The sequence below is a fragment of the Chelonia mydas genome, chromosome 5, assembly GCF_015237465.2.
Source record: "Chelonia mydas isolate rCheMyd1 chromosome 5, rCheMyd1.pri.v2, whole genome shotgun sequence".
Lineage (NCBI taxonomy): Eukaryota > Metazoa > Chordata > Testudines > Cheloniidae > Chelonia > Chelonia mydas.
In genome coordinates, this window is record NC_051245.2 from 63,619,604 (window position 1) to 63,647,462 (window position 27,859).

Genomic DNA, 27,859 nt, shown 5'->3' on the forward strand with positions numbered 1-27,859 from the left:
TGTAATCGCAAAAAGAAAAGGAGTACTTGTTGCACCTTAGAGACTAACAAATTTATTTGAGCATAAGTTTTCTAAAGCTTGTGCTCAAATAAATGTTAGCCTCTAAGGTGCCACAAGTACTCCTTTTCTTTTGAAACAGAATGTTTCAATTATTCATAATTGCCAGTGTAGTAAAAAAGTCCATTATTCCCCCAGCTTTAATTTTAAGCACTTCATCGTTCTGTTTCACTCATGGGAAAAGGAAACAAACTTGGTGGTAGGTGCCCTATAAGAGTCATGAGCAAAGCAAATCAGAAAAAGGTAGAAGGAGTTCAGATAGGTAAGTATGCATCATACATGTGATTAACAAAATATGTTGAACAGAAAAAAAAAATCTAAGCATATTAATTTGGAATGAACCTGAGCTCAAACTATCTCAAGAGCTTTATAAGTCACTGTTTGAACTACATGAGCCCATAGGAAAACAATTATAGATTGTGACATTCTGTGTCTTCAGTCTATTAATTAGAGGTTGAATCTTTGCCTCTTAAGATATCAGAGCTACATGTTAGTACATTTGTATGCCTGAATTTCCTGTTTTAGAGCTAATTAGTTGTAAATGTCCCATATGGACCTGAACAAAATGGCTGCATGAAGTAATCAATGCAATGCTGGTCTTTAAAAAATAAATAAAAAAACCCACCTCGTTTAAATTATATCAGTCAATACATAAAGCTTAATGAGGGCAGGTAAGTGATATGACAGGAGAAGTGGTGAAGAGAACACACCACTGTGTGGTGGTGGGTATGACATAAACCTAATTAGATTTGAATAGGTTTGGGATGATTATCGTAAGCAACCACTGAAAGACATTAGGAAGTCCCTTTTTCTCACATAGAATTCAGGTTTTAGTGTCCTGACATATTTCAATCCAAGCTGCATCTTTAATGCACCGATATAAAAATCTCTCAAATATTCAGCAACATTGACCACAGGTGAAACTTTACTCCTGATGGCAAACTGGTGCAATTTTCCTAGTGCCTCTTGGTGTGCAAAAGTTTTAGTCTTTTTTTCCTTCCATTTTTGAGCAGTGACAACTAATTTGGCTGTTGAAAACTGCTTCTCCTATCTGTGGCCCAACTTCCTGGCCTAGCAGAAAAAATTGTGAACCTAAAAAAAAAAAGTAGATGATTAGATTACTGGTTGATACCCTTTTTAGAATGCTTCTCCTTTCCTCTTCTCTACCCTAGGGTGGAGTTCTGTCACACCTTTATTATGCTTCGCCTATTTTATAGATCACCAGATCCCTTCAAATGGAGCATACCAACTGAGGATGCAGTGAAGTATGTCTGAGGATACTAGACAAATCTGAGTAACAGTGATCGCTTATACAGGGCTCACTGTATTTTAATGGTCTATAGCAGGGGAAGGCAAACTTTTTGGGCCACATCTGGGTATGAAAATTGTATGGCGGGCCATGAATGCTCATGAAATTGGGGGTTGGGGTGCAGGGGGGGTGAGGGCTCTGGGGTGGGGCTGGGCATGAGGGGTTGGAGTGCAGGAGGGTGCTCCAGGTTGGGACCAAGGGGTTCGGAGGGCAGGAGGGGGATCAGGACTTGAGCAGGTGTTTGGGGCACAGGAGGGGGTCTGGGATGCAGGCTCTGGGGGGTGCTTACCTCAAGCAGCTCTCAGAAGCAGTGGCATGTCCCCACTCTGGCTCCTACATGGAGCCACAGTCTCCTACGGCCAGACCCTGACCCTGCTCCCCAGCAGGAGCTTGAGGGCTGGATTTAAAAAGCTGGAGGGCTGGATGTGGCCCCTGGGCTGTAGTTTGCCCACCCTTGGTCTATAGCATGTACTGAACCAACTGATTCTTTGAAGCATTGCATTTGATTCCTGAATCATAATTATAAACTTTAATAAAAAACCTTGCTCCTTTTAAAACAGGTGATAAAACTAGATTTTACAACCTCCTGCAGCAATGAATTCCACTGGCTGAATAAAGCCATATGAAATGGTAGCATAAATCCTCTTACTGGTTTTAAAAACACACCTACCTTTTAGGTCCCAGTTCTATTCCTATTTAAATAAACGGCAAAAATTCCATGGGACTTCAGTGAGGGTCAGGCCAATAGAACATTAAATTAAATATTCTTGTTTCTTTGTTATAGGACTGTGTGTGTGTGTGTGTGTTTGTTTTTAATCCTAAATATCTCAATTAAATTCTCTCTCATCTGGTTCCTTTCAAGACAAAACAATCCAAGGCCAAGATTTTCAGAAGTGAGTGTCTCAAGTTAGCATCCTAAATCCATATTTAGGTGCCTTACTAAGGCTTTAAAATCTTAATTTTAGGGATCTAATATCTTGAACTTTTTGTTTTGGTTTTTTTACACACCTTTTATACATAAGCCCTTCTCTAACTTTAACCAAGTGTTGTTCTGAGGGCGGTTCTGAGCGAGCACACATTTTAGGGAAGGTCTTAAAGGTTAATGATGCATGCATTCCTCAGTCACATTTTGCATGTGTTCCTTACTCTCTGCTTTTGTACACCTACTTACTAGAGGCATGTCTGCAAATTGGAGAAGCAGCCATGGGTGCGTGTTTTCAACTCAGTTACATATACCTTACCTGCATGTGGACTTTTGGGTGCATGTGCTTGTCTGCTATTGTTCAGGTATGTGTGGATCTCCAAATTTTTTTTAAGTAAATTGGCCCCTATTATTTACCTGTATGTTCTTAACTGTCCTTTTGATGAAATTCACAAAGGCAAGTTATACGTGCACATCAAGGCAAAAGATATCTAAGTTTTTCTATTGTCTTTCACTGAACTTAACTCCCTCAAAGTTTTATTTTAGCCCATAGAAAGAGTCAATTTCTTTAATGCAAGCTCCTAAAAATGCAGTTTCCAGTTTGCCAGTATAAATTCTGGTTTGAGTATGCATGCTTGCCTGTATTTAGAATTCTGAACTTCTATGCCCTGGGATTTTTGTATCAAAAATGCTACTAAGTTTAAACAATATGAAGAGAGTTAAAATTTACTCTGATGTGCATGTGTGCTTTTTCTGAGAGACAAAATTCTGCAAAGGAGGCATAATAATAAAGAGCATGTAACCAAGTATATTTGTATTTACTGCAACAAAAAAGCAGCTACTACTGCAAGGATAGAGAGCAACCTGACAAAAGTCATACCTCTCATAATGGAGTTTTTTGTGACTGCTGCAGTCTATACTCTGAGTTCCAAAGACCTTAACTTGCCATCCAAAGCAGAATAAGATTGTGTGTTTAGCAGAAACAGAGCCATCTATTGGCAAACCAAAAGGAACAGCAAAGGTAGTTAACTGTTAATCAGGGATGTCTGCTGCTGTTGTGACAAAAGGTTCCAAATTCAGTAGGTTCCAAATTCAGTAGATTACACACACTTCACACTTGCTCTCCAGTATCAGGGTACAACGCTTTGGTTCCTCTCTCCACAGAGTAAGGCTGTTTCATATATTACCACCTTTCTCAAGGCCTCCACAATAGAAACAAAACTCTGTTTACTTAGTTTTTGCAATTTGGACACTCCCATCATGTTTTTATACTTTATCAGACCAAACCAACATAGATCTTTGACTAAGAATCAATTTGAAACATGTTTCTTGAGTCAAATTACTGTCCTTCAACAGGACCTCTGGTGTGCAACACCAGCTGGCAAGTTCTAGCATTCCTGAATGACGGTTCCTTTGAGATCACATTATTTCCATTCTTCTAGTCCCGCACAACTTGTTATCCTTTATTTGGACATTCACTCAATATGCTATTCTCGTAGCTAGTAATATTTCTTTTCATAGGAAACATCCACATGGATACACACACAGGTGCTATTTGGCTACCTGCAGGAAAAGGGAAGGGATTGGAATGGGAGAAAAAAGAGGAGCTGCAGAAAAAACAGTGAGTGGAACACAAGAAGAATAAGTAGCTGAAGAGACGAGAAAAGGCAAAGACAAACTGAAGACTCGAGATAGTGAGGCTATAGAAAAGATAGGCCCTGAAGCATTACATGATCTATGCAGTGGAATATTTAAACAGTTTTACTATTTACACAGCAAAAATGACCACCATGAAACCTGGAACAGCCCACTGATGTTTTTATCTACATAAATTTCACCTTTCCATTTCAAGCTAGGTAGGTATAAACTTTCAGGGCATCCAAAGCTACCAAGTGTCCCCCCAGGGGTGAATAAAGACCAAGCAGCCATAAGGTTGTGCTTGGGCCTAGTAACCCACCATGTAAAAAACTTACTCCAGAAATGAATATCAGGAGTCCTATCAGTATGCAGAAGCCTCAAACAAAAGAACAACTTCAAGTGAAGATTACTATGGACATCAGTCAAATCCATAAGGAAGCCCATGTTCTGAAAAGTCCCTTGCACAAGGTCAGTAATGAAAAATCAGATTTTGAACATGAGAACAATGTATTAAATGACTTAAGCAGCTCAAGAAAAAATGATAGATACCATCTTGATGTCTTTGGAATCAGTGAGTGTACATGGACAAATTTCAACAAGCTACCCTTTAGAGAAACAAAGCCACCATCTATTCTGGAAATACAGCTGGTACACATGAAGCCAGCACAGCAATCCTAATATAGAATGATGCAAAGCAGGCACTGAGTGGGAGCTCACTTTCAGACTAGATTCTTTGAAGTAATGCAATGATATGCACCAACCAACAAAAAAGAAGATGAGGAAGATATTTTATGATTTGTTACAGGATGTGTTCAGAGGTCCCAAAACATGATTTCATTGTTACTTCCAACCTTTGCATTAAAAATCACTCATAGTAACAATGATGGGTTGGATAAAATTATAGGAAAGTGTGGCATGGGTTTGAATATGTAACGATACGGTGAATGATTAGTAGAGATGTGCAATGTGCACAAATTAGTGACAGGTGGAACAATATTTACTCATAAAAAAGTCCACAAAGCAACATGGAATTCCCCAGATGGTATTTTTTAAGAAAAAACAAAAACAGATCACTTCTCCATTTTAAGCATGTTTCGCAACTCATTGGCAGATGTACATGCATACAGAGGAGAAGGTGTGGCCAATGACCATAACTTGTGTATCACTAAACTGATGATCAAGTTAAAGAGAATAAAGAGGTTAAAAGCCCATGCATCAACAGCACAAAACTGAAAGACCCAAACACAAAAAGTGAACCTGTCCTTGTGTTCAAGCTGAAAACTAACATTTGACTGGAGTCAATTGAAGAAAACCAAGAAATTGATACTCTGTGGAAAAATGGAGGTACTATCTAGAAAGTACAATGCAGTTCTAATAAAAAAAAATCTAAAAGGGAACAATGGATTAGTGATGCTACTTGAGCGGCAGTGGAAAAGAGAAGTGTAAAGCAAACAACTCATGAATGCTAAGACATGAAGAGGCAAGCAAGTGGCAAGAAGAATACAGAGCTCTAGATAGAGAGAAGCAGGAGTGTTAAAAAGAGATAAAGGGCATATATTCATGGAAAAATCTCAAGAGGCTGAAGGTGATAGTCAAACAAGTAACCTTACAACCTTGAGTAAGACAACCAAACAGCTAACAGGAAGAGTTAGCAGTACTGGAGGCCGTATTAGAAAAGCAGCAAAACAAAAGAAAAGATGTGCAGAATATTGGCAGGCTGTCTTAAATAGACCAAGCCCAACCAAATGGCTAGAAATATGTGAGGATGAACAACAAGAGCTTGATATTGATTTAAAGATATTACAATGGAAGAAGTTAGAAAAACCCAGCAGTAAACTCAAAAATGGGAAAGCAGCTGGAAAGGATATTACTGGAGAGATGCTTAAAGCAAGTGATGAAACAGCCCTTAAGACTTCACTTATGTTTTTGGATAGAATATGTAATGAACAAAAGAACCCAGCCCAGTGGAAGAGAGGTTTTATAGTAAAATTGCCAAAGAAGGGTGACCTTGCCGACTGCAATAAGATTTCATAGATTCCTTGACCAGAAGGGATTGTAGCGATCATCTAGTCTGACTTCTGTCTAACATAGGCCAGGAACTTCCCCCCAAAATAATTCTTTTAAATCAAGATTGAATGTTTTTCTAAAATGGTTAGTGATGGAGAATCTGCCACATCTGAAAATTTTCCCAATGATTGATTACCCACTGTCCAAAATTTACCTCATTTCCAGTCTGAATTTGTCTGGCTTCAACTTCCAGTCATCGATTCATGTTATAGCTTTCTCAGCTAGACGAAAGAGCCCAGCATTAAATACCTATTCAACATGTAGGGACTTACAGCCTGTACTCAAGTCACCATGTAACATTATCTTAGTTAAGCTCAATAGATTCAAGAAGCTCGATCCCTATAAGGCACATTTTCTAATCCCTTAATCATTCTCATGGCACTTCTCTGGACCCTCTCCAATTTATCAACATCCTTCTTGAATTATAGACACCAGGACTGCACACACTAGTCCAGCAGCGGTCACACCAGTCCCAAATATAAATAACTTCTCTATTCCTACTCAAAAGTCCCCTGTTTGTGCATCCCAGGACCACATTAGTCCTTTAGGCCACAACATTCCACTGGGAACTCATGTTCAACTGATTATCCACCATGGCCCCGAAATCATTTTCAGGGTCATTGCTTCCCAGCATAGGTTCCCCCATCTTGTAAATATGGCCTATATTCTTTGTTCCTAGATGAATACATTTATATTTACCCATATTGAAATACATAGTTTGCTTTCTCCCAGCTTACTAAGTCATCCAAATTGCTCTGTATCAATGACTTTTCATTATTTACCACTCTAATTTGTGTCATTTGCACACTTAATCAGTGATGAAGTTATGTTTTCATAAATTAATGTCATTAATAAAAATATTAATTAGCATAGGGCCAAGAATAATCCCCAATATCCCCACTAGGAAAAAAAACCAACTCCATAATGATGCCCCATTTACAATTACATTTTGAGACCTATCAGTTAGCCAGGGTTTACTCCATTTAAATGTGCCATAGTAATTTTATATCTTTAGTGTTTTAATCAAAGTGTCATACAGTACCAAGTCAAATACCCTACAAATGTCTTATTGATGTACTAATCATATTTTGTACTTTTGTTATTACAGTTCCCATTAACTTCGGCCCAGAAAGTTAGGTCCAGTAGTTTCATTTGTAGTCCAAACGGGCATTTCACTAGAAGCTATACGGAGCACATATAGGTGGTGTAATTAATGCAGCACACTCCATTCATAGTGCCTGGGCTTGTATTACATCTACTTTTGTAAGTTATGATTTTGATGTTGACTCAAAAGCTTGGCAGTCATAGTCAACAGCTGGTCTGATTAAGGCTCTGTATAGCATTTGGCAATCTCTCTTCCCCCACCCAATTAGTCCAGAAAGACTTTTAAGCAGGTGAATCTTTCCTGTACATTTATTTTTAACATAGTTCATATGATCTTTCCAAAGTAATTTAGTATCAAATATTACCCTTGGGAAATTAGCCTTTTACCTGTATGTAGTTGTTCTCCATATGGATACAGTTTACCTTCCTTTGTAAGTTTCCTTTTTGTAAATATCAATCCTTTGTTTTTAGCAATGGAGAACTTGAAACCCCATGCATTTCCCCAGTCAGAGATCTCTTGTAATGCTTTATTGATTCTCTTTTCTGCCACCCCAATAGTCCTGCACCTAACCCACAGAGTACAATCACACGTGAATAGAATGACAACCAATGCTGGTGCTTATTTGTTTTGGGAGACTGTTTAATATTAAATAAGGCTGGGCTGATAAAAAAGCGTATACCACAAGGAAGTTTTAATATTGTATATAGTAGCATAACTTTCCCAACTCTGACCTGCATGGTCCTTTACTCAAAAATTCCCTAATCCAATCAGACAGTCTTCCCCTTATCCCTAGTGCACCTGCTTTGTACAACAAGCCTTCCCTTGATAGCATGTCTTACACCTTTTCAATATCTAGAAAGCCAGCTGTCATGAAACGCTTGTGCCTCATACTTCTTTGTATTTGTTTCTAATTTAACAATGTGACCAATGGTGCAACTTCCTCTCAGAGAACCACTCTGCACCTTATCTATAATGTCATTATTTTCCAAGGAGGCAACCAATCTTTCATTTACCATTCTCTCCATAATTTTACCCAGACAGGACGTCTATTGGTTTATAGGCTTCCACTTTCGTGAATAATTTGCCTGGTTTTCATATTGGAATTACTACTTCAGTTTCTATTGTACTGGTATTGCTCCTCCTCCCCCGTGTTACATAATTCCAAGAGAATCCTCAAACTACTTTGAGAGATATTTAAATATTGTTACATATATTCTCTTTACCTTGGAAAGTATTTGCGTTGATATCAATAGCATCTTCATGTTTACCCCAACTACATAATAGATCATGACTCTCTTCAACGAATTGTCTTTTAATCTGGTGGAAAACTGCATTTTGATTTTCATCATTCACCCTTCAAAAGCTTCTGCTAAAACTTCTGCTTTCTTGTTATCAGAACTTCTAACCATGTTGCCAGTCCTAATAAGACCTAGAATGTGGCCACTCTTAGTCTGAATTTCATTCGTTTGTTTAATGTGCCTGTATATTTCTGATCTTTGTATCTTTATTTACCCCTGACAGTACTTCCTCCAACTTTGATTTTTAAAAAAATTTGTGCTATTGTCTTTCTTCTTTTATACTTCATTAGATCTTCACTATTCACTGTATTTTTTGCTCTTTTATAGGCTTGGTTCTTTTCTTTAACTGCCACTTTTCACTCCTCATTCCACCATGGAAGTGAGTTTTTAGTTTTGAAGTACTTCAGTAACCTTAGGATACAACTACAGTAGCTGCTGCTATTAATACCTTTATCACATTATCATTGACATTCTCTGTCATCACTCACACAATGAGTATTCACAAATACATTTTCTTGTAAATAACTCCCACTTAGGTTTCTTAACATTCCAGGTGGGCGTAGCAGGCTTCGCTCAGGGGCAGGCAGACCCATAGCCAAACACTCTCCTCAAACCCTGAGGTGGCTCTTTGAGCAGCCCAGGGGCCTGGAAGGCAAGCCACAGTTCATCCCCCCCGTTAGGCTCTCAGGAGGCTGGAGAAGAGGGAATGGATAGTGAGACCTCGGCTCTCACTCTCCACCAGCTCGTGCCCCAGGGCCCAAGGGGAGAAAAGTGAGAGGTAGTTCATTCACTACTGGATACCACTTCAGATCAGACTCCCCTGGGCCACTTCCTATCTTCCCTGTTTCCCCTTCAGTTTGGGACATGGTCCCAGCCCTCTGTTTACATGGTCTCAATAGTTCAGGGCTTCAGCTAAGGGTGTGGGGAGGTTTCCCAACTCACCTCAGAGTTTACCTGTCCCTCTTTAGTCGGAGGGCTTCCAGCCAGGCCTTATTCATAGTCCTAGTCTTTTCCCTGTAGATTGCTCTGCCTCCACAGCTGAAGCCTGTCTGCTTTCTTGCAGCCAGTCTGTCCTGCCAGAGCTTACTTTTAAGTAGGTGCTCCATGGGGAGCATGTCCAGTAGCTGCTAAGGGGTGGTGGTCTTCTTGTCCCAATAGTGTTTCTCTACTTCTTTTACCTTACTGTGGAGTCTGTAAACCCCATCACAGTAAGCAATTTTCCATTGCCTTAAAATAAGTTGCTAGCTCCAAAAGGATTTGACTGAACTGAAGGGCTTAATATATGGAGTGGTCTTAGAATTGACCCATGATGAGATAACCCAAAGCATAGGAGAAGCTAAAGTGTTAGCACATAGCGATTAATCAGCAGTGCTGTTGATTAATCGCTTTCTCTCCTCATTTACTAATTAAAGTTAAGGGAGGGACTCGACCTGAGAATGTAACACTAGGGTTTCAGATATTCAAAACCAAGCCATATATCCTCCTCCCCTAAGGTGTAAAGTGCCAACACTATGGGCACATAACAACTGGCTTTTTTTCTGTTTGATTTTTTTTTTGGCAAATAATTAAAATGTAAGAATTTCCCCCCATGCTGTAGATATTGCAACCATTTAAAAGTCCTGATGGTGGTGCCCTATCCCACAAATTGAACAGGAGACTTTACAAATACTTCCAAATTTATTTCTCAGTTTTTTTGTCCCTTCAAGTGTAACTTTGGATGCCAAACGAACACCATAAAAATGGAACATACTATTGTGGACACCAGCTGGATATTTTTTTAAATATTAAGTAATTTCAACAGGTACCAAGCTGCATTTTTGCAATAGACTAAGTTCTATCTATTGTACAAAACAGTTTAGATTGGCTTTTGCAAGACTGAAAGGGTTTTTTTAAGTGATAAGGAGCCATAACAGGTAAAATCTCCACTGATTTTAATGAGATTTTTCTTGAGCTAAGAGTGCAGAATGGTATGCTGTGAAGTACAAATTTATTTTCTGCTTTAGGGAAAGGAAGAACATTCTTTGTCCAAGACAGTGCTTACTTCACCAGAAAATACTATATGCCTCAAGAACTATTTCAAATGGTCTGTGCAGAATTTTAAGGTATCAGTTTGGAGAAATTATAGCCACAGATTTTTTTAAGCAAATTTTGGACAATTTTTGAGAGCCCCTAAAAACATATCTACAGATAGTATAGATTTTTATTTCATTAAGCAATCTTATGTCAAGAACCCATATATCAAAAATTACGGGCCTTTGAAGTTCCAGATACCAAAAGAAGTAGTTGTGTTTGGCAGATTTCACCTTTCTCGGGGATCAAAGCAGTTTAACAAAAAGCACGATACATCAAGCAGCTTTTACAAGCCACACAAGTGTGTCAATTGTCATATGGTATGATTAGGGAGTTCTGGCTGTACCACTTCTAAATTGTGGATGATTTGATGAAATTGAATAATGAAATTACTGTCATGGAAAGCATATATGTATGTAGATCCACCATGCATTTGCAGGTTTGTGTCACATTTCTGCCAGGCCATTGACAAGGGTGAGTGAACAGTACTTGTCAATCCTCTCTCCATTCAAAGTAAAACACCTGAGGACAATGGGTTCACTCTAGATGGGAGAAGACACTTCCTCCTCTTGTCTGAAGGAGATGGGAGGAGTAATGCGAAGTTACCTAGAGCAGAAGAAAAGAAGCAGGTGACCACAGCAGACTCTATAAAGAGACTCATAGGGAGGAACTGGGGAAGAGTGCCCTTTGCACCAGATTATGGTGAGGGTAGTAGCAGGGTAGGAAAGGGGGTGGAGGACTTTACTTGCCTGGCTGATGGAACACAGAGGGTTCCCACAAGGACTCACAAGTGAAGGGTGAGCTAATGAGGAACTTTATGCTTAGGATGTTTTGTATAGATTTGTGTGATCTGTAATTTCCTGTGCTTTACATAATTAAAACAACAGAGCATTAAGATGTTAGATGGGAAAAGTGCATGGGTGTTGATTGCTTCAGAACTACTGCATGCCTCAGAGAGCTAAACTGTAAACCAGAAGCCTCACACTTCTGGGATAGTGTTCTGGGAGAGGGATGTGTTTGTAGGGAATCCTGAAGGGAGTGCTGAAGGTTCAGCACTGCGCCAAGTGGGGCTATGCAGTTTGACAGCAAGCTCCAACACTCAGAGGGTGGGGATGCCAGAAAAAAGGTCTGTGCCATGAGTGTGTGCCGAGGGTCCCTGAGATTAGGAGCTTGAAATACCCTGGGGTCCAGAGCACAGAGGTTTGTGTTCCCTTCATAACAATCCTAGTGGGTTACCAGGAGGGGATGCTTACTAAGATCTGTGACATGTTAAAAAATGAAATTTCATGTTACATTTATCTAAAATGTTTGCTCGGTGACTTGTAGCACCGATAGCAAGAGTTAGGGTATTCCAAAGAGTTTACAATCTACATTTAGATACAACAAATGGGGAAAGGGCAGATGGGAGTTACAGCAAGACATAAAAGAATGAATCAGCTCAAACAATGGATCATCCTTGCGACTTGAGTCGCAGACCAATGCCTTAACCACAAGCACATCCCTGCCTCTCCCTTTTCTGCTCAGAATTAGTTTTGCTCCTTCACACACTATGTGCAAGGGAACATAGGGACCATATGGGATCACACTGATAATTATGCAAATCAAAAAGTTATGTAAACATTATTCTGTGGGCAAGTATTAGACCAAAAACACTCTCATCCCCCGCCAACAAAGACATTGGATGCTTGTGGCTAATAAATCGGGTGGAAGGTATCTTCTCCACATCCTGGTTGACAGGTTTCAGAGTGTAGCCGTGTTAGTCTGTATCAGCAAAAACGATGAGGAGTCCTTGTGGCACCTTAGAGACTAACAAATTTATTTGGGCATAAGCTTTCGTGGGCTAGAACCTACTTCATCAGATGTATGGAGTGGAAAATACAGGAGCACGTATAAGTACATGAAAAGGTGTGAGGTCAGTCTAACGAGACAATTCAATTGACAGCAGGATACCAAGGGAGGAAAAATAATATTTGAAGTGGTAATGAGAATGGCCCATTTCAGACAGTTGACAAGAAGGTCTGAGTAACAGTAGGGGGAAATTAGTATTGGAGAAATTAGGTTTAGGTTTTGTAATGACCCAACCACTCCCAGTCTTTGTTCAGACCTAATCTGATGGTGTCCAGTTTGCAAATTAATTCCAGTTCTGCAGTTTCACACTGGAGTCTGTTTTTGAAGTTTTTTTCTTGAAGAATTGCCACTTTTAGGTCTGTTATTGAGTGACCAGAGAGATTGAAGTGTTCTCCTACTGGTTTTTGAATGTTATGATTCCTGTCAGATTTGTGTCCATTTATTCTTTCGCATAGAGACTGTCCCATTTGGTCAATGTACATGGCAGAGGGGCATTGCTGGCACATGATGGCATATATCACATTCCTGGTTGCTGTGTTTATGTTAACAGAATAGTCCAACAAAAAACAGAGGGTCTCATGGTGGATCTTCTATCTTAGATTCCAGATTCCATTTCTGTGTCTTTAAGAGTTAGTCCAAAGCAAAGAATTACACTTTCCAGCTCTCTGAGCTACAGTCCTTAGTTGTGGATGCCTGGCTAGTCCCAGGTTACATGGTTACTCAGTGGCAGGTTAATAGGATCCATCTGCCAAACAAACCCTCTTATTTACCAACTAGTAGTGGTCTTTGATAAAGGCCTATAAGAAAGGGTAAGTGGGTTTCTTTCCCCAGGATCCAGCGCAGGGTGGCAGGGGCTGTTGACACAAAAGTGTTCCTCCTCTGAATCCCAAAGGGTCAGTGTACCCATCATAGTACCAAGACACAAAGTACACAAACGCACACAGTTTAGGTAGAAGGAGGAGATGTAATTCATTATTGGTACTTCAAAGTTAAGCAGCAGCTTTGAAGCCAGCAAATAACGTCTCATATGCATTTAAAAAAAAAGCAGCATTATATACCAGATTTAAAAATAGATTTATTTCACAGCAGTTAAACAATATTTAAATAGAATAGATTTGCATGTAATAAAATGTTTAACACTAAAAAATTGTTGTTTACTAAGACATGTACACCTTATTTTAAGTTTTCTACAGATACACATCCTATTATTTTAAAGGTTTATTCAAGGTTGCAAGGCCTCAGCTGGATGTACTTTTTTCTATCAATGTGTTTGCATAGTCTTTTGTTGTGCATTTGTATTCAACAAAAATAATTAAATCCCTTTTTTGGAAAATAATTAGTGCAGAAGCACTTAGGAGTAACCTCAAAATAATGAGCTAGCACACATCTAACAAGTAAAACATTTTAAGAAAACAGATTTCATTTTCAAAATTTCCAGAGTGTATATTATAAGAAATGAATCTTTCTAAAAAAAAATATAACAAGAATATTTTTACATCATCCTTTTGGATATAGTCTGCATTCAAATACTAAGGCACCCAGTTGAACAAATGTTTATTAATTACAAGTTTGTTAGTTTTCCTATAATGAAAACTATTCTTAAATATATTTGTAGGAAAAAAGATTACAAAAAGTTATCACGATTTAAACTTTTAACCTAACTTGTACAAAATAGATTTAGAAAACAGAAGTGCCTGTTTTTTTTTCTATTTCTTCCTACTCAACAAACTACAGTATAAATAAATTTACATCAATCAAATCTCAAATGTTGTTTAGTAGCCGAAAACATTGGCGCATATTATTCCTACCATTTTAAAGTAAACATTGACAGCTCCCTTTAATACACCCATTTACTATTTTGTTGTCCTAAAGTCTGTCTTCTTAGGATGTACCGTTGCCTTTATAGGCAGTAACAATTATTCATGTTTTTTTGATATTCCAGTTCAGCTTTTATGTCATCTTTCTTGTGTTCTACTGATAATATTGCAATTTGCCTAACTCAATGAATTGTAAGACATTTCCTCTATTTACTATTTACTCCTACTATTTACAGTAGTTTTGATTGGGATACATTGTTGAAATATAAAATTTCCTCAGTTTGAATTAATGTTACACAAAATATCCACCAATATTTAAAATCATTTAAAGCTGTTTAAGATCTAAATCAAGTTCAGATAATGCTGCACTTGCAAATGAAGCTCTCGGACAGCTTATCTTTCAGTAGCTGTGTATATTCTTGGTTTCTTTTAAAGTTCCTGGTTTTCTCATAACAGTTTTACATGTGCACAGCAGACACCATTTCAGCATCCTTTTGCAAAGTCGCAGAACTGTCCGGTGGCGGTTTATATAAGCAGAATGCAATGACAGTAAAAAGGATAGTGATGACTTTACAAGCTGCACCTTTATGTGAAGAAAAGTGAAATTGTTTATTGTTGAAGATCAATTTTTAATAAATGTAGTTAATGTTATTTGACAGCGCTTGTGAAAGCCTTACATTCAACTTGATGGCATCTCTGTCTCTTATGCCATAACTTTTGAACATCCCATTTGATCAATTTCAAAATTATCTAGATATCAATGACTACAAAACTATTGATTTGGGGGAAAATCAGACAACCAAAAGGGGGGGACATCTGGAGACCCTGTCATCTGTTGAGCACAGCCCGAGCTTCAAGCACCTCTGCAACTGTCTACAGATCAAAGACCTGGCCCACAGCACCCATTAATTCCTATAACGATACCTGTCTCATCACTGTTCATCCTCCCAATAGAATTTAATATGTTGAGACTTGAATGACTTATCTCCCAAACAAATAATAATGGGCGGTGAGGGGGCATACAGAGCCTCAGACACAGAGGAATGTAAGGGGAAATGCAGGGATGTAATGATCTCCTGATGAGTGCAATGAATTTGACCTACGGAAGCTATAAATATGAACTATGGAGTCACACAAGAGTGCCACAAAGGTATAAAGCAAAGAACTAAAAATATTTACTTCTAAGTTAAGTCTTACTGTAAACTTGGCTCCATACTATGGTACCCATTGATGGCAGAAAGTATGCTAACCCACATAGCTAATCGAAGTACCCCTAAAAACAGCAGGAGTCTTTCCATTGACTTCCAGGAGCTTTGGATCAGGTCCCTCATCTGCCCTCTGGTCCTCGCTTGCTGTGAGAACTTTAATACTCATTGGAATTCTGTTCTCCTCCTCCACTCCAGATTGTTCAAGACAATAAAATCTTCCCTTCTTGCTTTACTACAGTGCCCCAGATTATGTCCATTCATTGGTTTCCTGTCACCTGTTGCACTGTACTGAAACTCATTATCATTTAAGATGTTCTGAATAATCTTCCTGAATACACATCCTTCTCTCAAGTACACTCTTCACAGTTCTTTTGACTTCCTGCTCACCATGTTTTCCAATTCTTAGCTTCATGTCCTCATTCATCAAGTGTCCTCTATTTCCTCCCTCAGTTCCCTCCTTAAAGGTGATGTGCAAAGGGAAAACTATTGCGTCTATGCTCTTTTTCTTTCCTCACTCCTCTTGATGTACAATGTAATCCAGATCGCAATCCAAATCATGAAGCAGAGAGCTTCAAATATTAGAACAATGGGGCACACAAAGTTGGCCAGCTATTCAGGAGAGAAAGTTGTCTAACTTATTTAGAGATCAAAACTAACTTTAACTTGCCCACTCTCCCATGGTACCAGTACTGTCAAGTCAGGCTTTGTTTCTCAGCTTTATGTATAAAACAGGTTTTCTAAAAAGTGAACTTTAGAAGCAATGGCATCTGGTAAATTAGGAAAAAAATAAAATTAATTTATATTAATCTTTGCAGACAATTTTTCTAAGAAAAAAAGTCCATATTTGACACATTGGAGGGGAAAAAAAGCACCTGAACAGGGAAATTATCCCAGAGGAATGAGGTTTGATCTGGAAGAGGACCAGCAACCTCAGTCTGTAGCAAAATAAAAGAAAATTTCTTGAAGATACTGTTTCAATGGCACCTCACACCACTCAGGTTAAAAAATATAGATAGACTGAATAGGGATAAATGTCGAAGAAATTGTGGCGAAAGAGGAGATTTTATGCATCTATGGTGGGCATGTCCATTCATTAGAGAGTCCTGGGATATAATCCGTAATCAAATATTAAATGTTGGATATTTATTACCAAATGATCTGTTAGTACTCCTCCTGCGGCTTTCTAGTGGGAATGGTCACACTAGAAGAAATGAAAAATTATTCTGTCATCTGTTGGTAGCTGGTTGGCTATTAGTACCATCTCATTGGAAAAGAAAAAAGGCCAAACCATAGAGGAATGGTTTTTAAAAATGGGAGGTGGAAGTCACGGAGACACACAGATTAACACACTAATCATATTCCCAGCAAAATAGACAGAGAACCGATAGATACTTAGATATTTGGTTACTTTTTATTCAATACTCAAAATTTATTCACCTGCCAAAAAAAACCACATACCTTTTTTTTTTTTACTTAACATTTGATAGATATGCCTGATCTAAATGTCATAAAGATGGTAATACCTTGTTAAATAGGAAGATCTGATGTTTAAAGAGACATTGTATAGACAAGACTTAGTTGATGTAATGATGGTTTTGTTTCTGTCATTTATAGGGCAAGGATTTGTAAACTTGATAAAACTTCCTAAATAAAATCAATAGCTTAAAAAGAAAATGCTTGAAAGGTATTTGTTAAGGTTTGTGGGGAGGGTTTGGTTTTTTGTTTTTGTTTCTTTAATTTTCAAATATTGGTAGTTAAACTTAAACACCTAAATAGGTAGCCTCATTGCCAAAGGGGATGGTCACCTGCAGCTATCATTGAAGTCAAAAGGTACCCGAGTACCTTTAAAAAAATCAGATGAAAAGCTTTTAATTGAGAGGGGAAATGACTTTTAGTCAGAATCTTCAAAGGTCTATTTTTGTTCTTCTTTGGAACTCTCATTCAACTGCAATGCCAAACTAACACTGGGGAGAAAATATATGTATTTGTTAAAAGTTTAATTATAACTACAGGGTGAGAAAATGCCAATATTTATCTGATGCCTCTAAAAATCTTCCAGCTAAACTAGGGAAGTCAGCAAGAGGAAACCCCCTCCTGCCCCCCAAAAACGGGGGAAGGTGGAGGGCAACCACACAAATCCTACTATATTTCAGGCTCTTGTTCATCCATAAGGAAGCTATAAAGGGCACAAACCACCTAAGAAAAAAATTCTATTTCAGGTTACCTTTAAAAACCTAACTCTTCAAACAATCCCTCCTCATTTATTTCAATTGTCAAGAATCCCCACAAACTTCCTACCAAACCGTGGTCCTGTGTCTTGCCTGGTTTTTGACTGTCGTGTCTTATGTAAATAGTAGTTCCTTCAGAAGATGAAACTTGTCTTATCTATTTGCAAAGTGCTGAGTACTATGTAAACTTATTACATAGTCTTATTAGACTATTTTCTTACTCAGTTGTCACCTGGCAATGAAATTCAAAATAGCTATGCCTTTTGCTATTAAAGATTTTAACACTCATTTGTGTAATGTACATATCAAATATGCAGTCACTTACTTATACCAATCAGCATGTAGGCCATTTTTGAGTTGTCGTAGACCCAGCAGGCTCCTTTAATGTCACATTTATTAACATCCCACAGAGTACAACTACTGTCTATTGCCACACCAAACAAAATTGGTCCAGGAATAGTGCCTAGAAGAGATACAAGTGTACAAAGATAATTGAAAGAGTCTTAACTGAATCAACAGAATTCATAGAGTAAGATGGTGGGTCAAGTTGATGATTGAAGCATCAAGTGTGGTGTAGCTAAATTATAGAACCAGACATTCAAATCTCATCAGCTTGTTTTAGCCCTTTGGTCTTCTGAGACAGAGAGAGGACCATGCAACTTGCTGTACATTCTTGCAAAGAACACCTTAAAAACTAAGGTGCCATCTGCTCCGTGTGACTGCTAAAGATACTACAGTACTTTTTATAAGAACTGGAGTTTGTCCTAATGTCCTTGATCAATATTTACTCTTTCCCATTGCAATATTGTGTGCTCATTTGTTGTCCCCTCCCACCCAAGAGGCGGCTATACGTTAGGGATCCAATATGTACAGATTTTAAGCCCTTTGAGGTATTTCATTCATTATGTAAACTAGTATTTTAATTAAACAATCAATCCTGACAGTGCTCATGTAGAAACATAAGCTATCCCCTTACACATGATAGACGTGGACAGGGGTTTTGGAAACAGATTTTCCTAAGTGACAACAAACAGTACAATATATAACTGAACACTGTATCACACATGTACTCTCAATCACTCCAGTTCCAAACGATCTGGTGTATTGATCTTAAGAAATGCAGCTTAGTAAACAGTTACCTGGTGGGGGGGGAACCCCAATTCCTTGATGCTATTTTTACCAGCCATCTCCAGTCTATCACATCTTTTCACTCTCCTATTCTCTGAGAAGCACAGGTTTTGTGTTTTTGTTTTGTTTTGTTTTGTTTTTGGGGGGGGGGGGGGGGAATTCCTTGGCAACAGTCTATTAGAAGTTATTAAAGATAATAATAACTGTTGGGGGCGGGGAGAAAAGTTAGCTGAGCTTGGCTGGAGCAGTTGTTGTCTGTTAAATTCTTATTTCGTCTTATTCTAGGTAGCATTTCACATTTAGCTAGAGCTGGTAGCAGTAGCAATGTTATTTGGGAGGTGTTTTGGGAGGGGCTGGGCTGGTCAGGACATCTTTTGGGATCAGAATGATGAAGGACCTGGATCCTAGGAGACATTGGGGGTGGCAGCCAGATGATGAAGCTTGCTCGAGTAGCCAATTTTTCTCCCCACAATTTTTTTTTTTTTTAGGACTCAAAAAGGAGTTGTGGATGGAACAGCCTATTCCCTCATTATTTTATCCATCAATTAGAACTAGTTTCCAACACACCAGTTTTGGTTCATTAATTCCCACTCCCACATTGTCTTGTTTACCAGGCATGATTTTAACACAGTCCTTGAATTATATTAGTAGGTCTTTTTGTTTGCACTAATTTAGTTTTTTCATCTCCCTTTTGCAACTTTTCCCATCAACATTAATTTGAAAGGCTGTGACACTTTATGAACTTTCACTTACTTTTTACAGCTGAGTTTATAATTGAAGTAAATTTGTAGGCTCAGTTATTACAACAGGCCCTGAGTACAACATCACATGGAAAGAGGCTATGCCTCCATGTCTCATGCAGGGTAGAGCGCCCCTCATCTTATCTCTCCTACCTCCAGTGTTGATGAGGTAAATGGGTTGGGACATTGGCTTCCTGCCAGGGTCCTCATGCAAGCCTGGAGTATAGGGGAGCAATGCACACATACCCACCCTCAGGTTTGTAGAACTTGCTAGTACTTGGAGAGGTTCTTTGCTATGTAATACTTTGTAAAAGTTGTGTCTTCCACATTTAACCATACTCTGGCATGTCTCACTGTTTCTGCATCCACATTAATTACCCCCAAAAAATAATTTAATAAAGAAAATAGAAAGTCAGCAAAGACTATTTAAAAGGGGTTTGTAAATGAATGACTAAATTATGCAGATTATCTATCTGCCAGACTTCTAAAATGTACATACATGCCCTTTAGAAATAAGGACACAAAACACTGCAGCAGGTTTCATATATTCTTTACCATTTTACTTGTAACTTCTAAGGTGCTGTCATTTTCATCAGTGTTAAATTATGTAACAAAAACATGGCTAAAGGAACTCAATATCATCAAGTTAAGTGTTACAGAGTCACCGAATTTTTGATTGGTGGAGTCTTAAAATCCCTGAAAATTTTCAAAGAATGGAGTTGCATTTTTTTGGGGAGGAGTGGGGTTGCTTTTGTTAACAGGATGCAAGTGTAAATATTATTCTTCTGCAGTTGGGATTCATTTCCTTTGGCATACCCGTTTAGCCTCTTTGCACAACTATTTATAGACAAGACAGCATTAATGCTAAAAATGAGTAAAGTACCACATTTGAATTCCTATGATGAATTCTAAGCTATTTTGAGATTGAGTTTGGCCTGATCTTTCAGACAGAGAGACTGCAACAAATTCATTCATACATATTTTCTTTAAAATTAGTCGATCTGGGTATTTGAAAAGGAAGTCTCCCAATTAGACATTTTATGCTGGGACAGGTATTTAAGCAACAGATAATAAATGTCATACCTACTAATCGTAGAAACACTGACTGCACTCCCAGAGCAAATGAACGCTGTTTATCTGGCACACACCTGCAAACAAAATTGCAGTTTAAGGGCTTTATTAAACATAAATTTAACTTAAACTGATGTTTTTCATCTTGGGGTTTGTTTGTTTTTTTGATAAGTTACACTTGGACTTTTGAAAAAGTCAGTCATTGACATTATCTATTAATACTTTGGTCTGTATCTGGAGTCTAAACAACCTAAAAACTTTAAATAGAATTTACTTGACAGAAGAGACAAAAATCAACTTCCATAATATATCATTATGCATTATATACTATACTAGTTTTCTGCAATAAAGTACAGAGAGCTTTGGCAGGAGAAATCATCATAGTCCTTTTCCCAATGTGTTTACACAAGATAATCAAAGCAAGGGGTTCAGCTCAAGATCACACACATTACTTATGTCCTGGTTAATCATTATGAAGTGGAGATGCCGCAGGGGACTATGCTTAAGTACATAGTATAGGGCAGTGTTTCCCAAACTTGGGATGCCGCTTGTTCAGCGAAAGCCACTGGCTCGCTGGGCCGGTTTGTTTACCTGCCATGTCCACAGGTTCAGCCAACTGTGGCTCCCACTGGCTGCGGTTTGCTGCTCCAGGCCAATGGGGGCTGCGGGAATCGGCAGCCAGTACATCCCTTGGCCCGCACTGCTTCCCGCAGCCCCCATTGACTTGGAGCGGCAAACCGCGGCCAGTGGGAGCCACAATTGGCTGAACCTGCAGATGCGGCAGGTAAACAAACTGGCCCAGCCCGCCAGGGGCTTTCCCTGAACAAGCGGCATCCCAAGTTTGGGAAACACTGGTATAGGGGGTTTTTTAATGCTTAAATGTATAATCAGTAGATATTGCACTTATTTGTAGATTTTTGTCTTGCATCAGCATATTGCATTACATAAGGTAACACAAAAAGCAGCAGCAAGCATAATAAATAAACCATTTTAATTGAACCTTACTGCTAACAGTCCAGCATCCCAGTAAAATCTATATCACTGACGATTGAAAGGGACAGGCTTTGAGCAATCTCAAGTAATTTTTGAGAAGTATGATGCTACAAACACCAAATATTGCTTTCCCCTTATTTTCCCCAATCCAAACACAGCTGCCCTTTCTCTGCCTCCAGACTAAAACAATCAAATTGTCAATGCAACTTCCATGTGGACTCACACTGGAGCACCAAGAACAGATGGTTAATGCAATGAAGCATGATAATACAGTGCAGTGCAGTGTGTTAAACCACTATCTCAGCTTTACAATAGTACTTTTTCTGGTATAAAAAGTTATTCTATAAGTAGGTGTGCTTTTAAAGTAACTTGTGAGCTTTAAATAGTAAAAATGTGAATGCACTGTTTCTAAATTTGGGCATGAGGCTTTAAAAGTTGTATAACAGGGATGCAATTATCATGCTCTGAATGTTATGACTTTTAGTAACATCCATATTGTAGCTCTGCATGGGTGAACAGCTGCTTTAATGAGGTATTAATGAAGTCTCATTTCAATGGGAAGGTAAGCCCCACACATTTATAGGTCTACATATTAATTTGGAATCTAGTGGGTCTCTAGCACAGCGTGTTCAGGATCAAAGACCATCTGAGTTTCAGAGACTGGCAAGACAACCAAGTTGTGGTTAACATGCACGTACCTATCTTAGAATTTTATACTGCCACTCATCATCACAGAATTAGAGCACCTTCCACATAAAAATCAATAGCAACACGAAGTCCTCAGAGGATTTCTAGGAGTCTTTAGCATATCTCCCTTTATGGGATCAGGAGTCTGCTTGGAGTAGGGGAGGCAGACTGCGTGTATGGCAGGGATTTGGGAACAAGAGGGATGTTCAAATTGTGAGTGTCACTTATGGTGGAAGACTTTCTCAAAAGAGGAAGTCTTTGAAACGTGGGCCTAGTTTAGTTCAGAATCATACACTCCATCACCTTGTAGCTGGTGCTCAAGAGGGAAATTGGCCTATAACTAGAAGGGTCATCTGCAGATTTTCCAGGCTTTAGGAGTGTTTCTCTCCACAAGCAGCAAATTTTACCAGTCTCCAGGATGTTGGTGAAATGTTGCATCAGTCAATTCCATGCCACTGAACCCAGCTTACATAGGAACTTGTGGTAGATGTTATCTTTTCCCACTGCTTTTCCCAGTTGCATGGCTGCAACGGCTGGATCAATCTCCTTCTTGTGAATAATCCAGACCATTGGGACAATGAAGCACATGTGAACACCTGCTAGAGTTGATGCCGGACTTGTCTGTGATACTGTTTATCCACTGGCTGTTTTGATGTCCACAAAAGTTTAGCAGCAATGGCATTGACTTTCAACTGTGACCTAGTGGCATGTGTGGGATTTGCAGCCCCCAGATGTCTCAACAGATTCCAGGCATGTTTGTTTGAGCCACAGTTTCCGTCTTGCTACATCCAGTGATACCAGGAGAGATTTTACAATTTCTGGGTCCCTACACTCGTCATATTTTCAGAAGAGACCTTGGATCTCTGCAGTCCAGCAAGGAGTGTACAAAAGTGATTCTCAACCTTTTTGATACCAGGGACAAGCTTGCTGCCTTCCTAAACTATATCAGGGTGATCTCAGGGACCAGCACCAGTCCATGGACCAGTTGCTGAGAAACACCGGTGTACAATGAGTTGTCCATGAGAGTTGTTCTTCTTTGCAGCGGTGATTAGGTGCACAGTAAAATGGTCAAAAGTCTTCAGCATTGTGGGAATGTATCCTCTTTAGAGATGAACATCAGGTCAGGGCAGTATCCTCTGCCCCATCTTGCAGAGTGGAAAGTGACATACCGTTTCGCATCAAAAAGGTGGAGCATATCATTTGCCAATGCCCAGTGTGTCAGTTCTTCGTCTGCAACATTTGCTGCATAGATCCTATGCAGTTGGCAGAGCTGATGTATATATGTTAAGAACAGCAAGCTTGTCAATGTACACAGAGATTCCAGTTGTTTCATTGTACTCTGTAGGAGGTAGGACCAAATATTAATTGATCTCTTGCTTTATGTAGATTGCCAGCCCATATTTTGGGTGGTAATTGCTGGCTATAAGTTTATAGCTCTTGATGTTATAGCAATGGTCTTTTTCTTCATTTGCAACATGGGTCTCCTGGAGGGAGAGGATGTTGGTGTTGCTCGTCTTCAGCACTTTCTCCAGGAAGCCGCACATAGACCGTGAAAGGCCTTCAACATTCAACGGGCAGATCTCTACCCTAGAGCAATCTGCCTAGTACATTGCCCTGAACCAGTAGGTGTATTTTGTTGGTCTTTTGATGGGGAAGTTGACAATCAACGTTTGGTCACCAGTTTGATGACATTAGTCATGGTTTCCTACTTAACAGGGTGGACAGCATGAATATCATCATCTTCCACTCCATCTTATCAATGAAGTATGTTGGCAGCTCTTCAAAGTGGTTGATGCTTGGGTCTGGTATTTGAGTTATGCAATCTGGGTTGATTAGCTGGTTCAATGAGAAATATGTGAGAACTATGAGAAATAGTTCTGCTGGCTACAATTCTGCCATGCTGATTGAAGAGAATGAGGCTCATTTTGCTTCCTTTACTTCAGTGGTGAAGTTCGGTACAGTTTGTGTGCTAGCAGAGGGACTCAGTGTCTTTTGTACTACTAAAAGAAAAGGAGTACTTGTGGCACCTTAGAGACTAACCAATTTATTTGAGCATAAGCTTTCGTGAGCTACAGCTCACTTCAACGGATGATGCATCTGTTGAAGTGAGCTGTAGCTCACGAAAGCTTATGCTCAAATAAATTGGTTAGTCTCTAAGGTGCCACAAGTACTCCTTTTCTTTTTGCGAATACAGACTAACACGGCTGTTACTCTGAAACCTGTCTTTTTGTACTACTGGTACTCTAACTTCACTGGCAGTAGTTCGCCTGTGAAGCATACTATTTTTCTTGGTCAGTTTGGGAAGGAGGAGGAGAGGCCAAAGCATTGATGGTAAAGGACAACAGGTGATTGTACTGTTGTACCAACTCATCAGCACCTTGGCCTTGTATTTGGGTTACTTGTTCTAAGGAGATTTGAAAACTTAGGGAGTTCAGAAGTCTTTGGGGGAAAATCAATTTTGATTGCTCTCTATCCTGATAGGAAAAAAGGAAAGCAGGCAGGCTTTGATCTCTGCCTGGAAGAGGTGGTGATCAGCTCAGGAGAGAGGTATGCTGGTGATATCTCCAATATGCAGTCCTAGCTGGAAGATAGGATTCAACATACATACCATATATGGTTACATATATAGGTCAGAGACTACCTGAAAGAATCTGATGGGTTCTGTATAGGTCATGAGATCAAAGTACTACTATATCATTGAGATTGTCCATGTGAACATTGAGATAATTGAAGACAAGTAATCTGGGGATTCCAATACCATACTGGGCCGCATATCTGAGAGTTCATCCAGGAAGTTGATGAGGTTTTCACCTGGAGGTCTGTAAACCAATATAATTCCTAAATTCCTTTTGTCCTTTCGCATCCTCACAGACCACATGAATGCACTTTTTGTTTCTGGTATGAAATGTCTTCACTATCAGAGGCTGGAGGGGAACAGGATTTACTCCACTTTCTCTTATCTGGTGCATTCTGGATACTGTCTTGGCTTGTAACGTACAGATGGGAAGATTAGCTGTGTTCAGATAGGGTTGGACGTGGCATTGAACCATGTCTCAGTGATGCAGGAAAAGCCAGGTGCTTCATCAAAAATGAGATTATGGATCATGTAAGGATAAACAGACTTTAGCTTTCCTCTCATATTGATGGAGTGTGATCTGCCCTTTAAAAAGGAACCTTGTGCTACCAAGTGCCACCAAGTAGTGCCACCAAGTGGAAAGGAAGCTATTTCTATTTTTATAAGAGAAAAGGTGTTGTGAAAAAGTAGAGAATCTACAGATGACAGTAATCTCTTCATCTAATGTTCAAAGGGCTTAACCTGCTTAAAACTGGTTATACACTACACGGTGATTATTAGAGTCTAGGGAGCAGCAGACAGGGGTGCAAAGCACTCCTTACATATTTTGATTACAGAGCTGATCCTGTATAAAAAGAATAAAAACGACTTAATCTTTATTTTGCAAGTTGTCAGAATAGTTACATTCCTTGCCACTGGGAGCGACAATGTAGGTGACAGGTTTCAGAGTAAGAGCCGTGTTAGTCTGTATTTGCAGAAAGAAAAGGAGTACTTGTGGCACCTTAGAGACTAACCAATTTATTTGAGCACAAGCTTTCGTGAGCTACAGCTCACTTCATTGGATGCATGTAGGTGAGATATCTTTTACTGGATCAACTTCTGTTGGTAGAAGGTACAATCTTTTGAGCTACACATAGCTCTTCTTCAGGTCTGGAGAGGAAAGCATGCCATGCTATGTTTATACTCTGCTGTGGAGCCAGGAATATGTTATTGGAAAGTATGAAAACCAAATACCTGAGGATGGCCACAGTAGTTGGAGTAACAGCCATAAAAGTGAAAACAACAGCAAAAAAGAAAAAGCCCAGGAATAGAGGCAAGAACGTGCATCGTGTTCGGCATTTCCCAGCCAGAGCCTCAAAAGGGACCTCTTCTGCGTCAAGTAATCTTTTTGGCATCCCAATACAGGAACAGTTTTGGTAAATCTACAAATAATGCACACAGCAAACAGTGTTATTTCAAAATATGTAAAATTGTAAATTATCGTAATTGATAGAGATTAAGTTGTGATCAGACATCCACACATTAACACATATTACTTATTTCAAGGACAGTGCATGACCTAGTGAACCCTTAATTTATTTTGTGATATTTTCAGCCACACTATCCTGGTTATTCCACCTACTTTTGAAATAACTATGCTCACTTACATTCCTCCAACTGTAAAGACTAACTCTCTCCTCCACTTATTACTTTGCTTTCCTCCTGGGCTGGCAAGCTACCAAAAGAGGTCTCCTATTACCCGAACAGGAGTTACCCCTGAACTCTGTTTGGGATATTTTGTATTTAGACATTAAACCTTTTTTGCCAGACTAATTATTAGATTAGATTAATTTAAATTTAAATTTCCCCTTTTCTTATTAATTAGGCATTACTTCATTTTGCACTAAATATAAGCTCAAGGAGAGACTAAGTAAACTGAAAACACTTGATTTATACACAAACTCCAGTTTAAAAAAAAAACATGAAAAGTTGAATATTCTGCTGGTGTCCCTCAATTAATCAGTGGATAGTTTCAAGCACTTTATAGAAAAAAGTAAAGCTGAGAATAAACAACCCAAAATGGGAGAGTCCTGTACTCCCATAAATATACCTTCTTGTTACAAGTTATTCAAAATTCTGAAAGTATGAATGCTTTTTTGTCTGGACACCTTTCATGTGCTAGTCCTAATTTCTAAATAACCCTAACAGTTGCCTTAACAAACCCTTATTCCTAAATTACAATTGTCTGGCTATAACCTGGAAGGTTTCCCACATATACACACTTTATCCAGCAAGATTCTCAAAGAGCCACTTGTTCTGTCAGCACTGGCTGATTTAGTATTAATATTTTCAATAAAATTCCTGATCAAACCTCTCCTCTTCTACTAATTAATTATATCAATATAATTCCCAAAGGTACATTAGAGAAGAAGGATGGCCTTTTATGGTTAAGGCACTGCACTGGGACTCAGAATATCTGGGTTCACTTCCCAGCTCTGCCAAAAACTTCCCCCGATTTGTATTTTCTATTTGGACTGTAAGTCAAAAACTGTCTCTTATCTGCTTATATAGTGGCTGCTAGTGCAATGGGGTACTAATCTCAGTTGGCATCTCCAGGCCATATTTTAAAGATAATGATAGTATCTCATATGGCACTTGAAGGATAGCATTATTGCAGTAAAAAGAACAAGGAGTACTTGTGGCACCTTAGAGACTAACAAATTTATTTGAGCATAAGCTTTCGTGGGCTAAAACCCACTTCATCGGATACATGCAGTGGAAAATACAGTAGGAAGAGATATATATCACAGAGAACATGAAAAAATGGGTGTTGCCATACACACTATAACGAGAGTGATCAATTAAGGTGAACTATTATCAGCAGGAGAAAAAAACCTTTCGTAGTGATAAGCAGTGGTTACCTTCTTCTCCAGTGTTGTGCCTGTTCAGCTTTTGTCCTGTTTCAACCTAATCTAAATATCTTGTCCTTGTTCAAGTACAATACTCACTGGATTACTTTCATATTTCTCAGTCTCGACTTCCATATTCTCCACTCATTAGCAACAGAAGGGACTAGAAACTGTAGAATGCTCTTTCTAATTCTTCAGAAGAATGTTGGT

The 27,859-nt window shown here is 38.9% G+C and overlaps 1 protein-coding gene across 3 annotated transcripts in view; it reads right to left on the reverse strand.

The window, feature by feature from the left end:
• Positions 1-13,369: 13,369 nt before the first annotated feature.
• SLCO4C1 (solute carrier organic anion transporter family member 4C1) overlaps positions 13,370-27,859 on the reverse strand; it is a 96,019-nt gene continuing 81,529 nt past the window's right edge. For all 3 annotated transcript variants that reach the window (XM_037903306.2, XM_027825788.3, XM_037903307.2), the window contains 4 exons: positions 25,995-26,182; positions 20,519-20,583; positions 17,893-18,030; positions 13,370-14,714 (listed from right to left, as the gene is read on the reverse strand). In XM_037903306.2, the coding sequence (XP_037759234.1) occupies positions 14,590-14,714; positions 17,893-18,030; positions 20,519-20,583; positions 25,995-26,182 (516 nt within the window). In that variant the 3' untranslated portion in view covers positions 13,370-14,589. The remainder of the gene's footprint in view (positions 14,715-17,892; positions 18,031-20,518; positions 20,584-25,994; positions 26,183-27,859) is intronic.